Below are 20,924 nucleotides of genomic sequence, written 5' to 3' on the forward strand. Positions count from 1 at the left end.
CAACAATACACGAGCACACAATAGATTTAAGCTTAATGTGAACCGCTCCAATCTTGATTGCAGAAAATATGACTTCAGTAACAGAGTTGTTAATGCTTGGAATACACTACCTGATTCTGTGGTCTCTTCCCAAAATCCCCGAAGCTTCAACCAAAAACTGTCTACTATTGACCTCACCCCATTCCTAAGAGGTCTGTAAGAAGCGTGCATAAGAGCACAAGCGTGCCTACCATTCCTGTCCTATTGTTTTCCTTCATTATATCCAATTAATATAGTTATTACAACTCATACTCATATATATGCTCATATATTGTATAATTATTTCATGCTTGTGCTTATATGTACTGTGTGACAAAATAAATAAATAAATAAATAATCCTATCATTTTAGAATGCCATTAAGGAATTGGTGAGGCCTTACCCTGAACCAAATCACTCCCAGTGGTTGCATGTGGATGTTAAAGAGGAAGTGTGAACTAAGGTTGAAAACAACCCCAAGGGAGACCTCCCCGGTCTGATTTCTCTCCCCCCGTAAAATGATTGACACCACTTGCTTTAGAAAGAATGGGCCTATTGAAAATAGCGCCTCTAATTCTTGGAAAGATACTAAACTTAACGGTATTGAACACGATGGAGAAATGAAGTAAAACCAAGAGGGCTGCATTCCTTCCGCCAGTTTCCCACATAGGTCGCCCACAAAAACCAGCAATGCTATTTCCATTCCATGCTCAGCCCAAATGCTGACTTTAAATAGAAAGGGACAACTCACCAAGGGACAAAACTCGTCGCAGGACAATTCAACAATTTTATTTAATGAATTAAAAAAAAAATTTAAAAAAATATTTTAATGTTTGTCGTTCACATTTCATTTTCTTCCACTTTTTCCATCCTTTCTTCCATGGTTCTATTTTCACCACTTCTTCAATATTATGTAACTTTTGTTGCGCGGCAAGTTGGCCATGGCGCATTGTCCCGTGGCAAGTTGGCCACGGCAAATTGCCTGAGGCGAGTTGATTGTGGTGAATTCGCCATTTTGAGTTGGCCATGGTGAATTGTCCTAGACCCGATTTTATGAGTTTTTTTTTAAAGTCATACAGTTTTTATTATACATATCATACAAAGAGAATACAAAAGCAAATATTAGGGAAATTAGGAAAGGAAAAAGGGAAGTGAATAGTGAAGGAAAGGGAGGGGAAAAGAAACAAAAAGGCATTGACTTCCGACTCCTTTGGTGCAGTAAAATAAGGCATTAAGCTCTACCCTCGACTTTTTACTTTTTCATAATAATAGAAACGAGCCGTTTCTGTAACAACAAGAAATGTCTTCTGTCCTAGACCCGATTTTAAACGTCTATTTAAAAGGACTCAGCTAATCTCTTCTTCTACGACTTTCTGTAACTGAATTCCCACTAACATCTCAACAAACTTTCCTAAAAAAGAGGAGGTGAAAAGCAGGTAGACGCATATCCCAAATAGCTGAATTCAAAGCACAGAACCCAATGGCTTCTCCTACAAAGGAACCAATATATGTCCTTGTCCGCCAAAGAGGCATTAAGAGAAATTGAAGAGAGACAGTGTGGTGTTGTGGTTAAGAAAGTGGGAATCTGTGAGTTCTAGACACGAAGGTCAACTGGGTGACATTGAGCCACTCACTCACTCTCTCTCTCAGCCCTTTTTACCTCACAGGGTTGTTGTTTATGGGGGAAACAGGAGGAGGAAGACATGCTAGATATGTTTTATTTGAAAAAAACAATAAAGACAGGATGCAAATATATAAATAAATAAATATCCACTACCCTTTCCAATCTTCCCGTGGACTATCCAAAGAACTGGAAAGGGCATGGATCTAAATCATAAACGGTGGGATTTAGGCTAGAAAATTCCTCATCCATTTTATCCGAATCCACAAAACAAAACAAATTCCTATTTATGCTACAAGTCACCTTCTCACACTACCGTATATGTATGTACAAGCAATGGCTGTTCAAGTAGTATCTTTCTCCCACTTGTTTCGTTGTTACTTGGGCTGATTTTCTTTATGTATGTACGTATGTATGTATGTATGTATGTATGTATGTATGTATGTATGTATGTATATATATATATTTGTTTTCTGAGGTTTTCGCGGGTGTTTGTATGTAGGTCTTTGGTTATTTGGGTTTTCTCCCGCGTAAAATTGGAAGTGTCTTGGCGACGTTTCGACGAAGTCTCATTCGTCATCTTCAGGCTTCAGCTTCGTGTTTCTTGCTCCCAGAAACACGAAGCTGAAGCCTGAAGACGACGAATGAGACTTCGTCGAAACGTCGCCAAGACACTTCCAATTTTACGCGAGAGGAAACCCAAATAAACAAAGACCTACATATATATATATATATATATTTTAACAACAAACAAACATAAAAATCTCATCAACCCAATTACAATGTGTTGGTGGGGTAACATATCTTCTTGTGCAATTTCAAAATAAACGTTTCTTTCATTCATCTGTCTTACATTGTCCAGGTCTCTTACTCCATTATTTTTTAATTAAACAATGGCATTTTATCTAGTAACATTATTCATCCCATTCTCCTAAATTAGTTTAATTCAGATTACTTCTCTTGACCTTAACCTTTTCCAGCTCTTTTCTAGCATATCTTTCCTTCTAACCAGTGATAAGATAACTTCTTGGGCTGATTTTCAAGATTCCCCCCTTTGGCAATGCAAGTGTCAACTAAAAAATACCTCCATCCACTTTCAAACTCACAAGGGATCAAAAGATGAAAACGGTCGAAAACTATTGTTATCTCACAGTGGGAAAAAGCAGTGATGTTGCCAGAAAGGATCGTGGCTTCTATGTACCTTGTGTGCTTGCTGGTTTTTTTTTTAGAATAAGAAATAAACTTTGTTTTAGAACAGGGGTATCAAACGCAAGGCCCGCGGGGTGCTTAAATCTGGCCTGCGCGGCTGGCCTGGAAATAGCAAAGGACCAGCCCACCATGCCATGCCTCTGGCAGCCAAAATGGGACCCTGAGGGCCATGCGTGCCCCCACCCCCTGCACTCCGTTTTCAGCCTGGATGGTCTCCTGCGGCACTTTGCTGGCCAAGGCCACCCAGGCCGAAAACGGGACATGGGAGGACGGATCACGTGCAGCCTCCTGTGCCCCGTTTTGGCCGGCAGCAGAGCTGCAGGAGGCATCCGTCCCATCTCTCTCCCCCCACTGCCCGCCCCCCCAGGCAGCTCACGGAGAACTACAATGCTGATTCGGACCTCGAAGAAATCCAGTTTGACACCCCTGATTTAGAATCAGAGCTACCTTTACCCGCTAGGCCTCAAAGAGGATGAGGAAGCTGGAAAGCACGACAGCCTTTCGCGAGATGGAGCTGGGTATGAGAACATCCACCTGAGGCTGGCAAGATGCCTTTTATCAAGATAGTCCTTCAGATACAGATAGCCCTCGACTTACAATCATTCATTTAGCGATTTAGTGACCTGTACGAAGTTACAATGGCACTGAAAAAAGTGACTTATTACCGTTTTTCACACTTATATAGGTGTGAAAAGTTGCAGGTCGCCCATGGTCATGGGATCAAAATTCGGACGCTTGGCAACTGGCTCACATTTAGGATAGTTGCAATGTTCTCTGGGGTCATGTGGTCCCCTTTTACGACCTTCTTGACAATTCAAAGTCAACGGGGAAGCCAGATTTGCTTCACAACCGTGTTACTAACTTAACAACTGCAGTGATTCACTTAACAGCTGTGGCAAGAAAGGTTATAAAATGGGGCCAAACCCACTGAACAACCGTCCTGCTTAGCCACAGAAATTTTGGGCTCAATTGCGGTCGTAATTCAAGGATTACCCTGTACGTCACAGAGATAATAAGTAAGATACTCACTGTTGGGTTAATAGAGACCCATTCTGGCATTGGAGACAGGATTTTTGAAAAGCTTCCTGTGCTATTTTTTTTTTACTATTATTACTATTATTGCTGTTGTTCTGGCAACGTTTATTTTAGAGATAATGAAACTGCTTAGCTCACTTTTTTCTTTGAAAGGCAACCCACTGAAAAGAATCATATTTGCCTTTTATGAAGTCTGGTTTCATATGTGTTTTTTTATTTCTTTCAACGGCCGTTGTTTCCTTACAACAATCCACATGTGACATATTACCTTTGTAATATGTAATAATCTGTAGTGGATTTTAGAAAATTTCCTATACTACAACCTCTTACAATACTAGACAACACAGTATCAACAGTAGACTCCTTCAAGTTTGTAGGTTCTATCATACGTATCTCAAAATGGACACGCAACATCAAAAACATCATCAAAAATGCTCAACAAAGAATGTTCTTTCTGCGCCAACTCAGAAAGCTCAAACTGCCCAAAGAGCTGCTGATTCAGTTCTACAGAGGAATTAGTGAGTCTGTCATCTACACCTCCATAACTGTCTGGTTTGGCTCTGCGACCAAACAAGACAGAGACAGACTTCAGAGCATAATTAGAAATACAGAAAAAACCATGGCTACCAACCTGCCTTCCACTGAGGACCTGTATACTGCACGAGTCAAAAAGAGGGCTGTGAAAATATCTATAGACCCCTTGCATCCTGGACATAAATTGTTTCAGCTTCTACCCTCAAAACGACGCTACAGAGCACTGCACACCAGAACAACTAGACACAAAGACAGTTTTTTTCCCCAAATGCCATCAGTCTGCTAAACAACTAATTCCCACAACACTCAAATAATTTACTAAGACTGTATTACTATTATTCTTCTCTTCCTTACTAGTATCTATCTCTTCCCACTTATTACTATAACTATGTTGCTTGTATCTTTCAATTATATTCTTTTTATTTGTTTCCTAGTACAATTCGATAGCTTATTAGTAACCTTGACTATCACTAAGTGTTGTATCTTTTTATTCTTGATCAATATATTTTATTCTCCTTATGTACGCTGACAGCATATACACCAAAGACAAATTCCTTGTGTGTCCAATCACACTTGGCCAATAAAGAATTCTATTCTATTCTATTTTACCAATATTTGCCTGTCACAAAAAAATCTCCATTTATATTGTCCTCTTTAATACACAATCTATCACATCTACTTTAGCTTCACACCATATGAATAATTCCACTTATTCAGCCCACATTCCTTGTTGAGTATCCCAACTCAACAAGGAATGTTGAGTTGGGATACTCAACAAGTATCCCAACTCAACTTCAGTAACAGAGTTGTTAATGCCTGGAATGCACTACCTGACTCTGTGGTCTCTTCCCAAAATCCCTAAAGCTTTAACCAAAGACTATCTACTATTGACCTCACCCCATTCCTAAGAGGTCTGTAAGGGGCGTGCATAAGAGCACCAGCGTGCCTACCGTTCCTGTCCTAATGTTCCCTTTGATTGTATCCAATTTGTATAGTTATTTCATGCTTATGCTTATATATATGCTTATATATCGTATAGTTATTTCTTGCTTATGCTTATATATACTGTTGTGACAAATAAATAAATAAAAAATAAAAAATAACTTGGCCTTTGAAACACTAACTTTTGTATAACTACAGAACATTGCATCCTACAGGTAATCCTTGATGTCCAACCACAACTGGGCCCAAAATTTCCACTGCTAAGCAAGGCAGTTGTTAAATGAGTTACCTGCAATTTTAAAACCTTTTTGCCATCGTTGTTGAGCAAGTCACTGCAGTTGTTAAGTGAATCATCCAGTTGTTAGCAAATTTGGCTTCCCTTGTTGTCTTTCCTTGTCAGAAACTGGCTGGGAAGTTTCTGCTGCAACTATCGTAAATACCTGTCGGCTGCTGAGCATTTGAATTTTGATCAGGGGTCCACAAGGATGCTACAACCATCATAAGTGCGAGACCAGTCATAAGTCATTCTTTTTTCACCACTGTAACTTTAACCAACACTAAACGAATGGTTGCAAGTCAAGGACTATCTGTTCATGCTACCAAACACCCTCTGCCAATCACTCAAGTTCTTATTGGTGGCATACAAAAGAGCAAGCACATCTAAAATACATTCCCCCAAAATAAGACATCCTCTGATAATAAGCCCAATCGGGCTTTTGAGAGCATGGCAATAAGGCCAAGCGCTTATTTCAGGGTTCAAAAAAAAAATATAAGACAAGGTCTTGTTTTCGGGGAAACACAGTAACTGCACTTCAGGGCAACAAAACTTAACAACCGGATTGCTAATTTAACAACGGCAGCGATTCCTCTTTTTTAAACCAGTGCGGCAAGAAAGATGGTTAAAAAAAAAACCCCAAAAATTCACTTCACCCACGTCTCTCGCTGAACGACAAAACTTTTTGGGGCTTCACACACACACACACACACACACACACACACACACACACACACACACACACACGGCGGTCGTAAGTCGAGGACGATCTGTACTTCAGGGCAGCAAAACTTTGTTTCGCCTCCCCCCCATCCCTCCTTCAACACACAAAGCACAACCCCCTCAAACTCTGCAAACTTTCCTTTTATCCTTTGCAACTTTTAACACAAGGGTCTTCCAACTTTGGCAACTTTTAAGCCTGGATTGCTGGCTGGGGAATTCTGAGAGTTGAAGTCCTCCAGGCTTAAAGTTGCCAAGGTTGGAAGACCCCCTGCTTTAACACAACTGCAACACGCTTCACACCCCTCTCTTCGAGTTGAGACGAAGCACGGGGAGAGCATTAAAAAGAGGAGAGGGGGGGTGGATGCAGGGTCTCCCCTGGGAGGAGCAGCTGCACCCACCCACCCACCCACCCACCCACTCAGGCCCGGGGAAATCTTGCACGGGTGTGTATGTGTGTGTGTATTGTTTTCTCTCCCACCGGATAGCCGAGCTTATGGCAAGATCGCCGCGGGATACACTGTTGCAAGGCGGTCGAGAGAAGGGGGAGAGGCGGGGAAGGGAGAACCGCGGGTCTTCCCCGCTTTCACTCACTTGTCCAGCACGAAGTAGAGGTCGAAAGCGGCCCCGCACGACGGCTCCTCTTGAGCCGGACTCGGCGGCGGGAAAAGAAACAGCAGAGCGCAGAGCAGCGCCATCCGGCCCAGCCGATCCATGGAACCGCCGCCGCCGCCGCCTATGCTGTTGCTGCTGCCGATGATGATGATCTCCAGCGGCCCCGGCCGTCCTTTGGCTTGCAAAGCCCGCAGGAAGGAGGGAGCCTGGGGCGAGCGGTAGGCGGAGGGGAGACCACCCGTTGGGCCCGAGAAGGGGGTGAGGGGAGACGCCTTCCGACGATCGGGGTGCTCCTCTCTTCCCGCGTTTTGTTTGCCGCTCTTCGGTCGAGATTTCTCGGCGGTTAGTTGGACTGCTTGCAAAAGACAAAAAAGCGGAGCAACTTCTGCGTTCGCTTTGTCCACGCCTTCGGAGGCTGGGCCCTGGGCTCCTCTTCCCCTTGCCTTTTTTTTTCTTTTCCTCTCTCTCTCCCTCTTTCATCTCACTCTCTAATATCTCTCCCTTTCTCTCTCTCTCTCTCCCTCTCATCTCTCTCTCTCTCTCTGTATCTCTCTTCCTTTCTCATCTCCCTCTCTCTTCTCTCATCTCCCTCTTTCTCTCTCTCATTTCCCTCTCTCTCTCTCTCATTTCCCTTTCTCTCCCTCCCTCATCTCCCTCTCTCTCTCCCTTTCATCTCACTCTCTAATATTTCTCTCTCACACTCCCTCTTTCTCTCTCCCTCTCTCTCTCTCTCCCTCTCATCTCTCTCTCTCTCCCTCTCATTATCTCTCTCCCTCTCTCTCTCCCTCTCCTTCTCTCCCTCTCTCTCCCCCTCTTTCATCTCACTCTCTAATATCTCCCTCTCTTTCTCTCTCATCTCCCTCTCTCTCTCTCTCCCTCCCTCATCTCCCTCTCTCTTTCCCTGTTTCATCTCACTCTCTAATATCTCCCTCTCTCATCTCCCTCTCTTTCTCTCTCTCTCTCTGCCTTTTGGCACTTATGCGCTTTTTGGAAGCCTGCACTGAACTGAATTCGCTTCGCCCTTTTTGACAACCCACCTTGAAATGCGGGTTTCCCAACTTTTTCCTTGGGGTTCCTTCCTCCCTTGGGAAGGGCCAGTGCAAGCAGGGAGGCAGGCGATGGACTTCCAACCGCAATTTGTTGCTAAGTGAGACAGATTAACAGAGTGGGAAAGGGACCTTGGAGGTCATCTAGTCCAAACCCCTCCCGCAGCCCAAGCAGGAGACTCTACACCATTTCTGACAGATGGCAGTCTAGTCTCTTCTTGAAAGCTTCCAGTGATGAAGCTCCCACAACTTCTGAAGGCAACTTCTGTTCCATTGGTTGATCGTTCTCACTGTCAGAAAATTCTCCTTATTTCCAGGTTGAATCTCTCCTTGGTCAGTTTCCATCCATTATTCCTTGTCTGGCCTTCGGGTACCTTGGAAAATAGGTTGTCCCCCTCCTCTCTGTGGCAGCCCTTCAAATATTGGAACACTGCTATCATGTCTCCCCGTCCTTCTCTTCACTAGACTAGCCGTGCCCTGTTCCTGCAACTCGTCTTCCACGGGTTAAATGCCTGGAGGCTAAAACTTATGAAGAACGGTTGCAGGATATGACTAGTCTAGAGAAAAGAAGGACTGGGATGACATGATAGCAGTCTTCCAGTATTTGAGGGGCTGCCACAAAGAAAAGAGGGTCAACTTATTTTCCAAACCACTAAGAGGCAGGACAAGAAACAATGGATGGAAACTAATCTATGTATAGTTTAATAAAAAGAAGGACTAGGGGAGACATGAGAGCAGTGTTCCAATATCTCAGAGGTTGCCACAAAGAAAAGGGAGTTGGGCTGTTCTCCAAAGCACCTGAGGGTAGAAAAAGAAGCAATGGGTGAAAACTGATCAAGGAAAGAAGCAACTTAGAACTAAGGAGAAATTTCCTGACAGTTAGAACAATTAATAAGTGGAACGACTTGCCCCCAGAAGTTGTAAATGCTCCAACACTGGAAATTTTTAAGAAAATGTTGGATAACCATCTGTCTGAGATGGTGTAGGGTTTACTGCCTGGGCAGGGGGTTGGACTAGAAGGCCTCCAAGGTCCCTTCCAACTCTGTTATTGTTATAATTGTTAATCGGGGAGAGAAGCAACCTGGAATTAAGGAGAAACTTCCTATGGGTGAGAACCATTAAACAGTGGACCAGCTTGCCTTCAGAAGTGAGTGCTTCAACACTGGAGATTTTTAAGAAGAAGCTGTCTGAAACGGTATAGGGTCTCCTGCTTGAGCAGGGGGTTGGACTAGAAGATCTCCAAGGTCCCTTCCTGCTCTATTCTGACTGATTAAGTTAATAACATGGTTGCTAAGTGAATCTGGCTTCCCCATTGACTTTGCATGTCAGAAAATCACAAAAGATGATCACATGATCTCGGGACACTGCAGCCGTCATAAATAGGAGCCGGTCCGAATTTTGCCAAGCGTCCGAATTTTGATCAGATGGCCATGGGGGTGCTGCAACAGTCGTAGGTGTGAAAAATGTCCGTAAGTCACTTTTTACAGTGTCGTTATATCTTCAAATGTTCACTAAACGAATGGTTGTATCTCAGGGTTTCTCTATAATTCAGGGCTGAGGATACCTAGCTGGCATACCCCTTTCCAGAGGGCGTGTGTCGTCGGGGGTTTCCTGCCTTTGGTTCCGTGTGATACCTGAGTCTTACTTAGCTAGTTTTCTTGGCAATATATTCAAAAGGGGTTGTCCTTGCCTTCTTCTGTTGGCTGACAAGGGAGGGACTGCAGAGTCCCAAGTCCAGTGGAAGAACAAATACAGTATGAAAACACCGACAGTATATCAGCTGAACACTGCATAAAATCACGGTGGCAATAGGGAATCTGTTCCTGAAAAGGGTATTTGCTATCCTAAACAAGTACTGGATCACAGTCTGTAGATACAGTAAGCGAAAAGAGATATTTCACCTCCCTGTAAGCTAAGGTGTCCAAACCTTGACATTTTTAAGATCTGTGGACTTCAATTCCCAGAATACCCCACCCAGCAAGGCTGGCTGGGGAATTCTGGGAGGTGAAGCCCATAAGTCCTAAAGTTGCCAAAATTGGATACTCCTGGTGTAAGCCTAATCATGAGCATCTATCCCGTCAAATTCGTATTTTTCCTTCGTCGCTGATGCTTCAGGCATCTTTTCCAAGGCTTCGTCTCCTGAAGTTTCTTGGTGAATCAGAAGATAGATAGGATTGGCCTGAGAGAGTGAGGATCTCCTCGGGTACCATCTCTTCAAGAGCCCTGTTAGGCTTCTGGTCACCTGTGATCAACCAAGCCAGATCAACGCGAAACTCACCAACCATCTGCCATCTGATCTCCCGTCATCTTGAGCCCCATTAAATAGCTCTATCATTATCTTTATTGTCTATTATCTTTCCATCTGTTCATCTGTCTCTATATAACTAACCATCTATCAATCCATCCTTCTATCTCTGTTATCTATCTGTATCTCTAGCTATCTTTATCATCTATCCATCCATCTCAGTGGTGACATGTAAAATTTGTTACTACCGGTTCTGTGGGGCGTGGCTTGGGGGGGTTAATGGGACTGGGTGGGCATGGCCAACTTTTTTTTTTAACTTTTAAAAGCATTTTTTCTACAACCTCTTCCGCCGAAGAGGTTGTAAAAAATGCTTTTAAAAGGCTCTGACCATCCCAGCTGAGCTGCGTTATCATCAGAGACTTTTTTTTAAATTTTAAAAGCATTTTTTCTGCCAAAGGAAAAATGCTTTTAAAAGTAAAAAAAAAAAAAAAAGGCTCTGACAATCATATGGCTCAGCTGGGCATGGCGGGGGGGGGGGGGCAGGGATTTTTGCTACCGATTCTCCGAACCACCCGCCGCCATCGCTACCAGATCAGGCGATGCAGTCCGAACCGGGAGCATTTCACCCCTGATCCACCTCTATCTAGTATCTATCTGTCTATCATACATACATACGTACGTATAATGTATGTATGTATGTATGTACATACATACATGCCAGTGGTGGTATTAAGCCAGTTCAGACGAACTAGTAGATGGCGATCATGCCGTCCTATTTAGCCACATTTTCAAGGCCGGGCACATGTATGGAAGGTGCATGCACAAGCAAAGGGCACGCAAGGGAGGCCAAGCGCATGTGCGGAAGGTGCGCGCATGCACAGCAAACCAGTGGTAAAAATATGTGAAATCCACCTCTGATACATACATACATACATGTCTTATCTGTTTATATCCTTCTATCCTTCTATATCCATGTCTTATCCTTCTACCTCAAGGGTGTCAAACTCAAGGCCCGTGGGCCAGATGTGGCCCACAGGATGCTTAGATCTGTCCTGCGGGGCCACTCTGGAAATAGCAAAGGACCGGCCCGTGCGCGGCCATCCTGGCCTCCGTTTTTGCTGGCAAACGGCTGCAGGAAGATCCCCCCACCCAGCCCCACCTGGGATGGCCAAGCAGAGAAAACAATCAAAGAACGTTCTGACAATCTCAGTCAGCCTAGACCAGTGGTAGTCAACCTGGTCCCTACCGCCCACTAGTGGGAATTCCAGCTTTCATGGTGGGCGGTAGGGGTTTTGTCCGATACTGAAGCACTTTCCTTTTTTTCCTTAGGTTTTCATAAAATTCCCCGTGACAATTTAAATTTCCGAAAATATACTATTTGTATTGCCTGCCCATAAGTTTAGGTCACGTTACGTAAGTGAAATTAAATGGCGCTATAGTGCGACCGCAAACAAAAGAGCCTCGTCCCAGAATAGCTCACATATCTCCCCCCCACACCACCCAGCTGTAACAGACAAGCAGAGCTGGTAGCCAGCGCCCCCCCCAAACCCAATCCACGATGCGCGAGAGGCATGCGCAGACGACGATACACGGCGCATTACTGTGGAACCGGTGGGTGGTTAGAAAATTTTACTACTAACAGAGATACAAAAGTGGGCGGTAGGTATAAAAAGGTTGACTTCCCCGGCCTAGACTATTCTGTTGTGGTTTTTGACTTGTGATACAGTGAACCAACAGCGCCTGAGTTCATGAATGTATTGTCATGATGTAAACCAGTGGTCCTCAACCTTTATAGTGCTGGGACCCCTTTAATACAATTCCCCATAATGTGGCGACCCCAACCGTAAAATTATTTTCGTTTTGAATTTATTGCGCCTGAAGCCGTATTGGCTAGCGATCTGAACTGCTTGCGATTGCCTTGAGGACGGAGGCATTAAAGCGGAGACTCCTCCCCTATTATCACGCCTGAAGCCAGATTAGGCTAGTGATTGGGAGTGATTGCAGCTGGCTTGAGAGGGAGACATCAGAGCAAAGATTTCTCTCTTTTTTAATTCATCGCGCCTGAAGCCGAATTCAGCTAGCGATTTGAAGAGCCTGCAGCTGGCTTGTGGAGTCAACCATTGGAGCGTGATTCTTCGACTCGCAAGTATACTTCCCATATTTCTGATGGTCTTAGGCGACCCCTGGCAAATCGTCATTTGACCCCCAACGGGGTCGCGACCCACAGGTTGAGAACCGCTGATGTAAACAAACTGCAGGCAATACAAAGGTTTTGTGACAATGAACAAAGCACGCGGAAGTGGTTCTAGATCTAAAATCTGTGCAGTAGAATTTCACCTCTTCGTCCAAAGTCATTTTCTCAGCTAAATTCCACCACCCCCCCAATTCCATTATAACGAGTCTCACTGACTAATTTCCTATGATCAACAGAATTACAAAATGCGTCTCTGGGCCCATAGTTCTGACACTGGCTCTGTAATTGAAGCGATCATTGAAAATGCTCTTCCTTCCCTTTAGCTATATCCCAGATTTTATTTCTCATTTGCAGAAATTTTCTCATCGCATGTATTGCAGCATTCGTACATTACTAACCCAGCACTATTATGGCATCATAGTCCGTAACAGAAAACCAGTATTTTGAAATCGGTCTTGATTAAAAAGAAAGAGAACTTGAAATTACAAATAGTCCTCAATATACAACCCAGTGGTGAAAATCAATTTTTTTTACTACCGGTTCTGTGGGCGTGGCTTGGTGGGTGTGGTGTGACTTGGGCATGGCTTGGTGGGTGTGGCAGGGGAAGGATACTGCAAAATCTCCATTCCCACCCACTCCAGGGAGAAGGATATTGCAAAATCTCCATTCCCACCCAACTCTGGGACCAGCCAGAGGTGGAATTTGCTGGTTCTCCGAACTACTCAAAATTTCCACTACCGATTCTCCAAACTATTCAAAATTTCCGCTACCAGTTCTCTAGAACCTGTCAGAACCTGCTGGATTTCACCCCTGATACAACCACAATTAAGCCCAAAATGTATGTTGTTAAGTGAGAAGATTGTTAAGTGACTTTTGCCCTGTTTTACGACTTTTCTTGCCACGTTTGTTCAGTGAAGCACTGCAGTTGTTAAATTAGTAACATGGCTGTTTAAGTGAATCTGGTTTCTCCATTGATTTTGCTTGTCAGAAGGTCGCAAAAGGCCATCACATGACCCCAGGACATTGCAACCGTCATAAATGTGAGTCAGTTGTCAAACATCCAAATGTAAATCAAGACGTTTGTAAGGGGCGTGCATAAACGCACCAGCATGCCTACCGTCCCTATCCTATTATCCCCATTTATTCATATCCTTATCTTGTATTCATAACAGAGGTGGGTTTTAGCAGGTTAAGACCAGTTCTGGAGAACCAGTATCGGAAATTTTGAGTAGTTCGGCGAACCGGTAAATACTACCTCTGACTGGCCCTGCCCCCATCTATTCTCTGCCTCCCTAGTCCCAGCTGATCAGGAGGAAATGGTGATTTTGCAGTAACCTTCCCCTGGAGTGGGAAGGGAATGGAGATTTTACAGTATCCTTCCCCTGCTATGCCCACCAAGCCACACCCACCAAGCCACACCCACAGAACCGGTAGTAAAAAAAAAAATGAAACCCACCACTGATTCATAATCATGTTTATACTTATATCTGTTATCTTATACGTGTTTGACAAATAAATAAAAATAATAATAATAGCCCAAGATCATCTGGGAAAGGACTGTGTGACTATTGGTAGAGTTTTCCATTGGTTCAGGCTGTTAGTCTGTCTCTGGGTTGAAAGCAGCTATATTTGCACAAGGTGGTAACTTCAGATTACCATGAAAGGCAGTTGCTCATTGTATATACGTGCCAGCCTGTGTTAAGAGCAAAGCAAAAAGCGACACTTGGAAAAATTGGCAGCGCAGTTCCACATTCCACATTCCTTACATGACTGGGTGCAATCTTAACAACACAACTTGCAACTGAAAGAAAAGATGAAATTATAAAACGTTTACTAATAGGGGACAGAACTGTTTGTAATACAGGTAACTTACTAGCACAATTGAGCCCAAAATGTATGTTGCTAAGTGAGAAATTTGTTAAGTGAATTCACTTAACAACCGTGTCACTTAGCGACAGAATTTTAGGGCTCAATTATTGTCGAGGGTTACCTGTATTTATTTTTTGATTGAATAGAATAGAATAGAAGAATAGAATAGAATTTTATTGGCCAATTGTGATTGGACACACAAGGAATTTGTCTTGGTGCATATGCTCTCAGTGTACATAAAAGAAAAGATACGTTCATCAAGGTACAACATTTACAACACAATTGATGGTCAATATATCAATATAAATCATAAGGATTGCCAGCAACAAGTTACAGTCATACAGTCATAAGTGGAAAGAGATTGGTGATGGGAACTATGAGAAGATTAATAGTAGTGCAGATTCAGTAAATAGTTTGACAGTGTTGAGGGAATTATTTGTTTAGCAGAGTGATGGCCTTCGGAAAAAAACTGTTCTTGTGTCTAGTTGAAGCTGCTATATAAGGCTTCATATTCTTAAGTGTGTGCATGTGAAGGTTCCAGATATACCGTATAATATTTTGGCCTTGGTTTTTCCCTTTTTTAAGGTTGGTTGGTTGGTTGGTTGGTTGGTTCATTAGAGAAATTTTTCTGCCATTCTCCCACTCTCTCTGTCTCTCCCATTCACACTCTCTCTCTCACACACACAAACAGAGGTGAAGCATGCCCCTCCTGTAGACGTGGCACTGCAGCCTTGAACAGAGGGGCAAGTAGACCTGGGGTTGGTTAGCACCAGGGGTAAAATGTAAAATTTGTTACTACCGGTTCTGTGGGCGTGGCTTGGTGGGAGGTAATGTGACTGAGTGGGCATGGCCAACTTTTTTTTTCTTTTAAAAGCATTTTTTCTACAACCTTTTTGGCTGAAGGGGCTGTAGAAAAAATGCTTCTAAAGGGTTCTGGTGATCCCAGCCGAGTTGCCTGATCCCTTTAAAAGCATTTTTTTTTTACAGCATCTTCGGCCGAAGAGGTTGTAAAAAAATGCTTCTAAAGGGTTCTGACGATCTCAGCTGAGCCGCGCGATCATCAGAGGCTTTTTTTTTTACTTTTAAAAGCATTTTTTACGCAGAAGAAAAAATGCTTTTAAAAGTAAAAACAAAAAACCTCTGATGATTGCATGGCTCAGCCGGGCATGGGCGGGGCAGGGATTTTTGCTACCGGTTCTCTGAACCACCCGCGGCCATCACTACCGGATCGGACAATCTGGTCCGAACCGGGAGCATTTCAACCATGGTTAGCACTCGGCCTTTTCATTAATTGATGACATCATTTGCCACTTCTTAAATTTTATCTGCAGGGTGTTTTTAATGTTGTTGTTGTTGTTGTTGTTTAAAATTTCATGGGTACACCATTCAGAGTCCCTCTCAGAGAAATTTTAAGTATAGCTTGTTTTTGAAGTTTATTGAAATCGATTTTAAAACAATAACATTTCAGGAGCAATGTAAACAGAGACCAAATTAAAAAAAACTTGCTGACTATATATAAAAAAAAAACTTGCCTGGGAAGAAAAGTACCTTGGTGTCTGCAAAAGAGGAAATGACAAACATACAACATTAGGCTGAATCATCGCAGGAAAAAGATAATTCACACAGGATATTGAAATATATGAGTGTGTGACATGTAGAGGAGTTAGGGAATGGGAACCTAGACATTGCCAGCAAGTGACTGTCACATATATGATCTAATCCAGGGGTCTCCAACCTTGTCAACTTTAAGACTTGTGGACTTCAACTCCCAGAATTCCTCAGCCAGCTTTGCTGGTTGAGGGATTCTGGGAGTTGAAGTCCACAAGTCTTAAAGTTGACAAGGTTGGAGACCCCTGATCTAATCAATCAATTTAATATTATTGATTAAATCATAGATGTGATCGTTGCTAGCTGGCAACGTCTAGGTTCACATTCCCTAACTCCTCTACATGTTACGAACTCATACATTTGAATATCCTGTGTGAATTATCTTATTTTAATACATTACTAAATACATTATTTAATACATTAGACATTATTGTAATGTACAGCAGGCCTACAGATAGAACAGGCCTCAGCAAGATAGTAAATTTTATCCTGCAGACGAGGTGGTATTCAACCGGTCCTGACCAATTCACCCAAACTGGTAACGGAAATCGCGGGTGGGCCTGCCCCCGCCCACTCGCTCCGGTTCTATGCCATCCTATTTAGGCACGTTTTTGAGGGCAGGCACATGTGCGGAAGGCGCGCTTGCCAGCAAAGCACCTACGTGGAAGGCCACGTGCATGCGTGGATGTGTGCTCACATTTGTGAACCGGTAGGGAAATGTTGTGATCCAGGCCCAAGTAGGTAGTAGTAAATGCAATCAGTTCAAAAACAGACTTTATTAGGACAGCTGAGAATTAACTCATTCTCAGTGTTGTCCAAACTAAATCAAAGCAAATTCTTCATAACACAATTCTTCAATCTTATCAGCAACCTTGGTCTAATTAGGCAAACTGCCAAAGGCTTTTCTTGGCAAAAGTTAAAAAGCAGAAGATGCGAACAAGAAATAAGTGCAGCAAGACAAGGAGCAAGTCTATCAACGTTGTTTTCTGACAAAGAGCCCAAACACTGTTGCTGGTCTTTTAAGCCTTATGAGAGGGTCCAATCATCTCTTGGCCCTACTCCCGAGTCGTCCACTTTGCTTGAGCTGCTCTTGCCTTCTGGCAGCTCTTCTCATGCGTGTATTAGGAACAGGCTCCTCCTGTTCCTCTGCCTCCCTACTATCAGTCTCTGGAGGCTCCGGAGTCTGCACCTCACTCCCCGAGGCCCTGGCCCCATCTCTGCCTCCGACGCAGAGCCCTCATCTGGGCCTTCCCCAGCCTCCAAGACTGGCCCATGTTCTTCCTCCGCCGCATCGCTGTCAGACTTTGTTACCAGCTCTGCAGGCTGCTGGCAGACCCCAACACGAAAGTAAGTGAATACCACCCCTGCTGCAGGCAATCTATTGCTTCCTTCTCAATGGACTTGAGAGTTTCATCTTGATTCGTTTTGGTGAAAAAGAAAGCAAAAAGCCCAGCAAAAGAGATGGGAAAAAAGAGGAATGTTACAAGGAGATGATACCAGTGTGTAGGCCTAAAACATGGTGAGTGACATTGGAGGATTATATTAAAACCAAGTCTGGAAATAACTGATTACAGATAGTCCTCAGGTTACAACCATTCGTTTAGTGACCGTTCGAAGTTACAGCAGCACTGAAAAAAAGAGACTTATGACCATTTTTCACACACTTATGACTGTTGCATCCTCATGGTCATGTGATCAAAAGTCAAACTCTTGGCAATTGACTCCTATTTATGACGTGTCCCGGGGTCATGCGATCCCCTTTTGCGACCTTCTAAGAAGCAAAGTCAATGGGGAAGCCAGGTTCATTTACCAGCTTGACAACTGCAGTGATTCACTTAGCAACTGTGGCAAGAAAGGTCATAAAATGGGGCAAAACTCACTTACCAGCCGTCTCACTTAGCAATGGAAATTTTGGGCTGAGTTGTGGTCGTAAGTCAAGGACTATCCAGAAGTCCCCCTCATAAAGTTCCATTTGTTTTTGGCTTTCTTTTCTTGAACGGTTTCTAGACAGAATATCTGTCTGTTAACCGTGTATTCTGATGAATCAGCCATTAGCATCCCTCATCACACACCTATTAGTCAACACTCAAATAAAGAGGAACAGTTAAAGAAGAAACAGTGTCCCATTCATGTAAAGAAGAGAGCAAACTCCACTCCCTGAGGGAGGCACTGAAGATATTATCTAGTATGGTAATGAAATGTCTGCAGGAGGACTACATGAACCTAATTATTGAGTCTGTCACCTGCACCTCTATAACTCTGGTTTGGTTCTGCAACCAAACAAGACAGACACAGACTTCAGAGGATCATTAGAACTGCAGAAAAAACAATGGCTACCAGCCTGCCTTCCATTGAGGCAAAAAAGATGTTGAGACTCTAGAAAAAGGAGAGAGAAGAGCATATATAATAATAATAATAATAACAACAACAACAACAACAACAACAACAACAACAACAGAGTTGGAAGGGACCTTGTAGGCCTTCTAGTCCAACCCCCTGCCCAGGCAGGAAACTCTATACCATCTCAGACAGATGGTTATCAAACAGAGATGATTAATTTGTGGGAATTGGAAATGTCCTGTTTAAAGAAGAGAAGGACTAGAGGTGACTTGATAGCAGTCTTCCAATATTTGAGGGGCTGTCACATACAGAAGGGGTCAACCTATTCTCCAAAGCAGGGGTCTCCAACCTTGGCCACTTTAAGACTTGTGGACTTCAACTTCCAGAATTCCTCAGCCAGCTTTGCTGGCTGAGGAATTCTGGGAGTTAAAGTCTACAAGTCTTAAAGTGGCCAGGGTTGGAGATCCCCTGCTCCAAAGCATTTGAGGGCAGGACAAGAAGCAATGGATGGAAGCTTAACAAAAATCTAACCTAGAATTAAGGAGAAATTTGCTGTCCTTGAGAACAATGACTCAATGGAGTAGCTTGCCTCCCAAAGCTGTGAGTGCTCCATCACAGGAGATTTTCAAGAAAAGATTATAGACAGCCATTTGTGATGGTTTAAGGAGGGGTTGGGCTAGAACAGGGCTCTCCAACCTTGGCTACTTTAAGACTTGTGGACTTCAACTCCCAGAATTTATTATTTATTTATTTATTTATTTATTTATTTATTTAATCGCATTTTTATACCGCCCTATCTCCCAAGGGACTCAGGGCGGTTTACAGCCTAATAAAAATACATATAAATACAAAATAAAACACCAATTTAAAAAACTTATTAAATAAGGCCGAATATTAAAACTACAATAAGATAATAAAATCCCGTTAAAACCAAATTTAAAATTTGAAATTCTAATCCAGTCCTGCGCAGATAAATAGATGTGTCTTAAGCTCACGGCGAAAGGTTCGAAGGTCAGGAAGTTGGCAAAGTCCTGGGGGAAGTTCGTTCCAGAGGGTGGGAGCCCCCACAGAAAAGGCCCTTCCCCTGGGCATCGCCAGCCGGCACTGCCTGGCTGATGGCACCCTGAGGAGTCCCTCCCTGTGAGAGCACACGGGTTTGCTTTGCTTTGCTTTGCTGGCTGAGGAATTCTGGGAGTTGAAGTCCACAAGTCTTAAAGTGGCCAAGGTTGGAGACCCCTGGGCTAGAAGACCTCCAAGGTCCCTTCCAACTCTATTATTCTGTAACTCGAAACCCAACAGATCTGAAGTGTTCCAGGGTGAAGAAGTCAGCTTTGCACTGTTTTTTAATACAAAATCAATTTAATATTTACTGAGCCTGGGGGATGGGGGAGAATTCTCCCCAAGCACGCCAGAGAGAGAGAGAGAGAGAAAGAGAGGGAGAGAAAGTGAGAGAAAACAGCCGAGAAAGCAAAACATTGGGATCAGTCATTTTGCCTTTCCCAAGATCAGGGGAGGGGAGCGAAAGTGGCACATGGGAAGAGAAGTGTTAAAAACAGCTGTTTCTAGCACTGCTGCCTGGAGAAAAAAAATTATGTAAATATTTATGCAGAGACATCTTTGCCGAGTACATCCAAGCTGCATCATCTTGCCAGGGTGTGCATTCAACAACACAGTTGGATCAACAGCCTGAAAAAGCAGATGTGCCAATTTCCGGTCGTGGGTGATGACGGTTGCTAATTACCCCAAAGTGCCAGCAAAGGCCTTTCCTTGTACAACTCATCAGTCTTATTCCATTTGGTTTTTCCTTGTTGTGGCAGATTAGCCGGGAGTTACCCGTGCTACAAAAGATGTCGTGCGTTTGAGGGAAATCCCAGCAATCGCCAACTCAGCAAAGCATAGGTGTTGTGACTCCAGCCCCCGAACCTGGCCCATGCCCGAAAGTGACTCCGAGAGTGAGGGGGAAGGACCGGTAAGGCTTACCTCGGGAGCACCGATTCTTTTGGCTCGGCTTCAGGAGCCAGAACCAGACCAGTCGGAGGACGTAATGAGACCGTCATCCCCTGATTCCTCCCTTCCCCAGGCTACGCCTTCAGACCCAGCTGATAATAATAATCAAGCGTGGCTTGACCCATGCTTCAGAAGATTAGGGAGGCGGCATCATCAAAAGGAAGGGTGGGGCAGGAGCCCCACCCCACAGGATATATAAGGAACTTTGGGATGGCTCTCACTCCATGGGAAGCAAAGTTTAGCTGATCCAATTCAAAAAGAGCTGAAAGTCTTACTACGTGAGTCATTTGTTTGAATTTTGGCAGGCAGCTGCAATTTCTCTGCCAGGACTGATAAGAGCCGTGAATCCACTGGCTGAAGGCCAGCTCGTGGGTCTGAAGTGGGGAAGGAGACAGAACAATAGGTGTTCTTCAAGTCAGGGCGTGCAACGACTTCAGGACAAAAAGTTGTAGAGGTAGCCCTTGTTATTGTTGTTAGTTGCAAAGTCGTGTCTGACCCATCGTGACTCCATGAACAACGTTCCTCCAGGCCTTCCGGTCCTCTACTATCCTCTGGTTTTGACTTTGTCCCAAAGGTGCTTTTTCACCTGCGGTACTCAGGTGCCCCTGTGGACACAGATGAACCTCCAAGTAGCCTCAACGACTCTTT

The 20,924-nt window shown here is 43.8% G+C and overlaps 1 protein-coding gene across 1 annotated transcript in view; it reads right to left on the reverse strand.

The window, feature by feature from the left end:
* The window catches only part of ANTXR2 (ANTXR cell adhesion molecule 2), a 192,471-nt gene extending 185,108 nt beyond the window's left edge, over window positions 1–7,363 (reverse strand). Inside the window, exon 1 of the mRNA XM_058192834.1 lies at window positions 6,947–7,363. Coding sequence (XP_058048817.1) covers window positions 6,947–7,068 — 122 coding nt within the window. The 5' untranslated portion in view covers window positions 7,069–7,363. The remainder of the gene's footprint in view (window positions 1–6,946) is intronic.
* Between the last annotated feature and the right edge of the window lie 13,561 nt (window positions 7,364–20,924).

This window comes from Ahaetulla prasina, chromosome 8 (assembly GCF_028640845.1).
Source record: "Ahaetulla prasina isolate Xishuangbanna chromosome 8, ASM2864084v1, whole genome shotgun sequence".
Classification (NCBI taxonomy): Eukaryota; Metazoa; Chordata; class Lepidosauria; order Squamata; family Colubridae; genus Ahaetulla; species Ahaetulla prasina.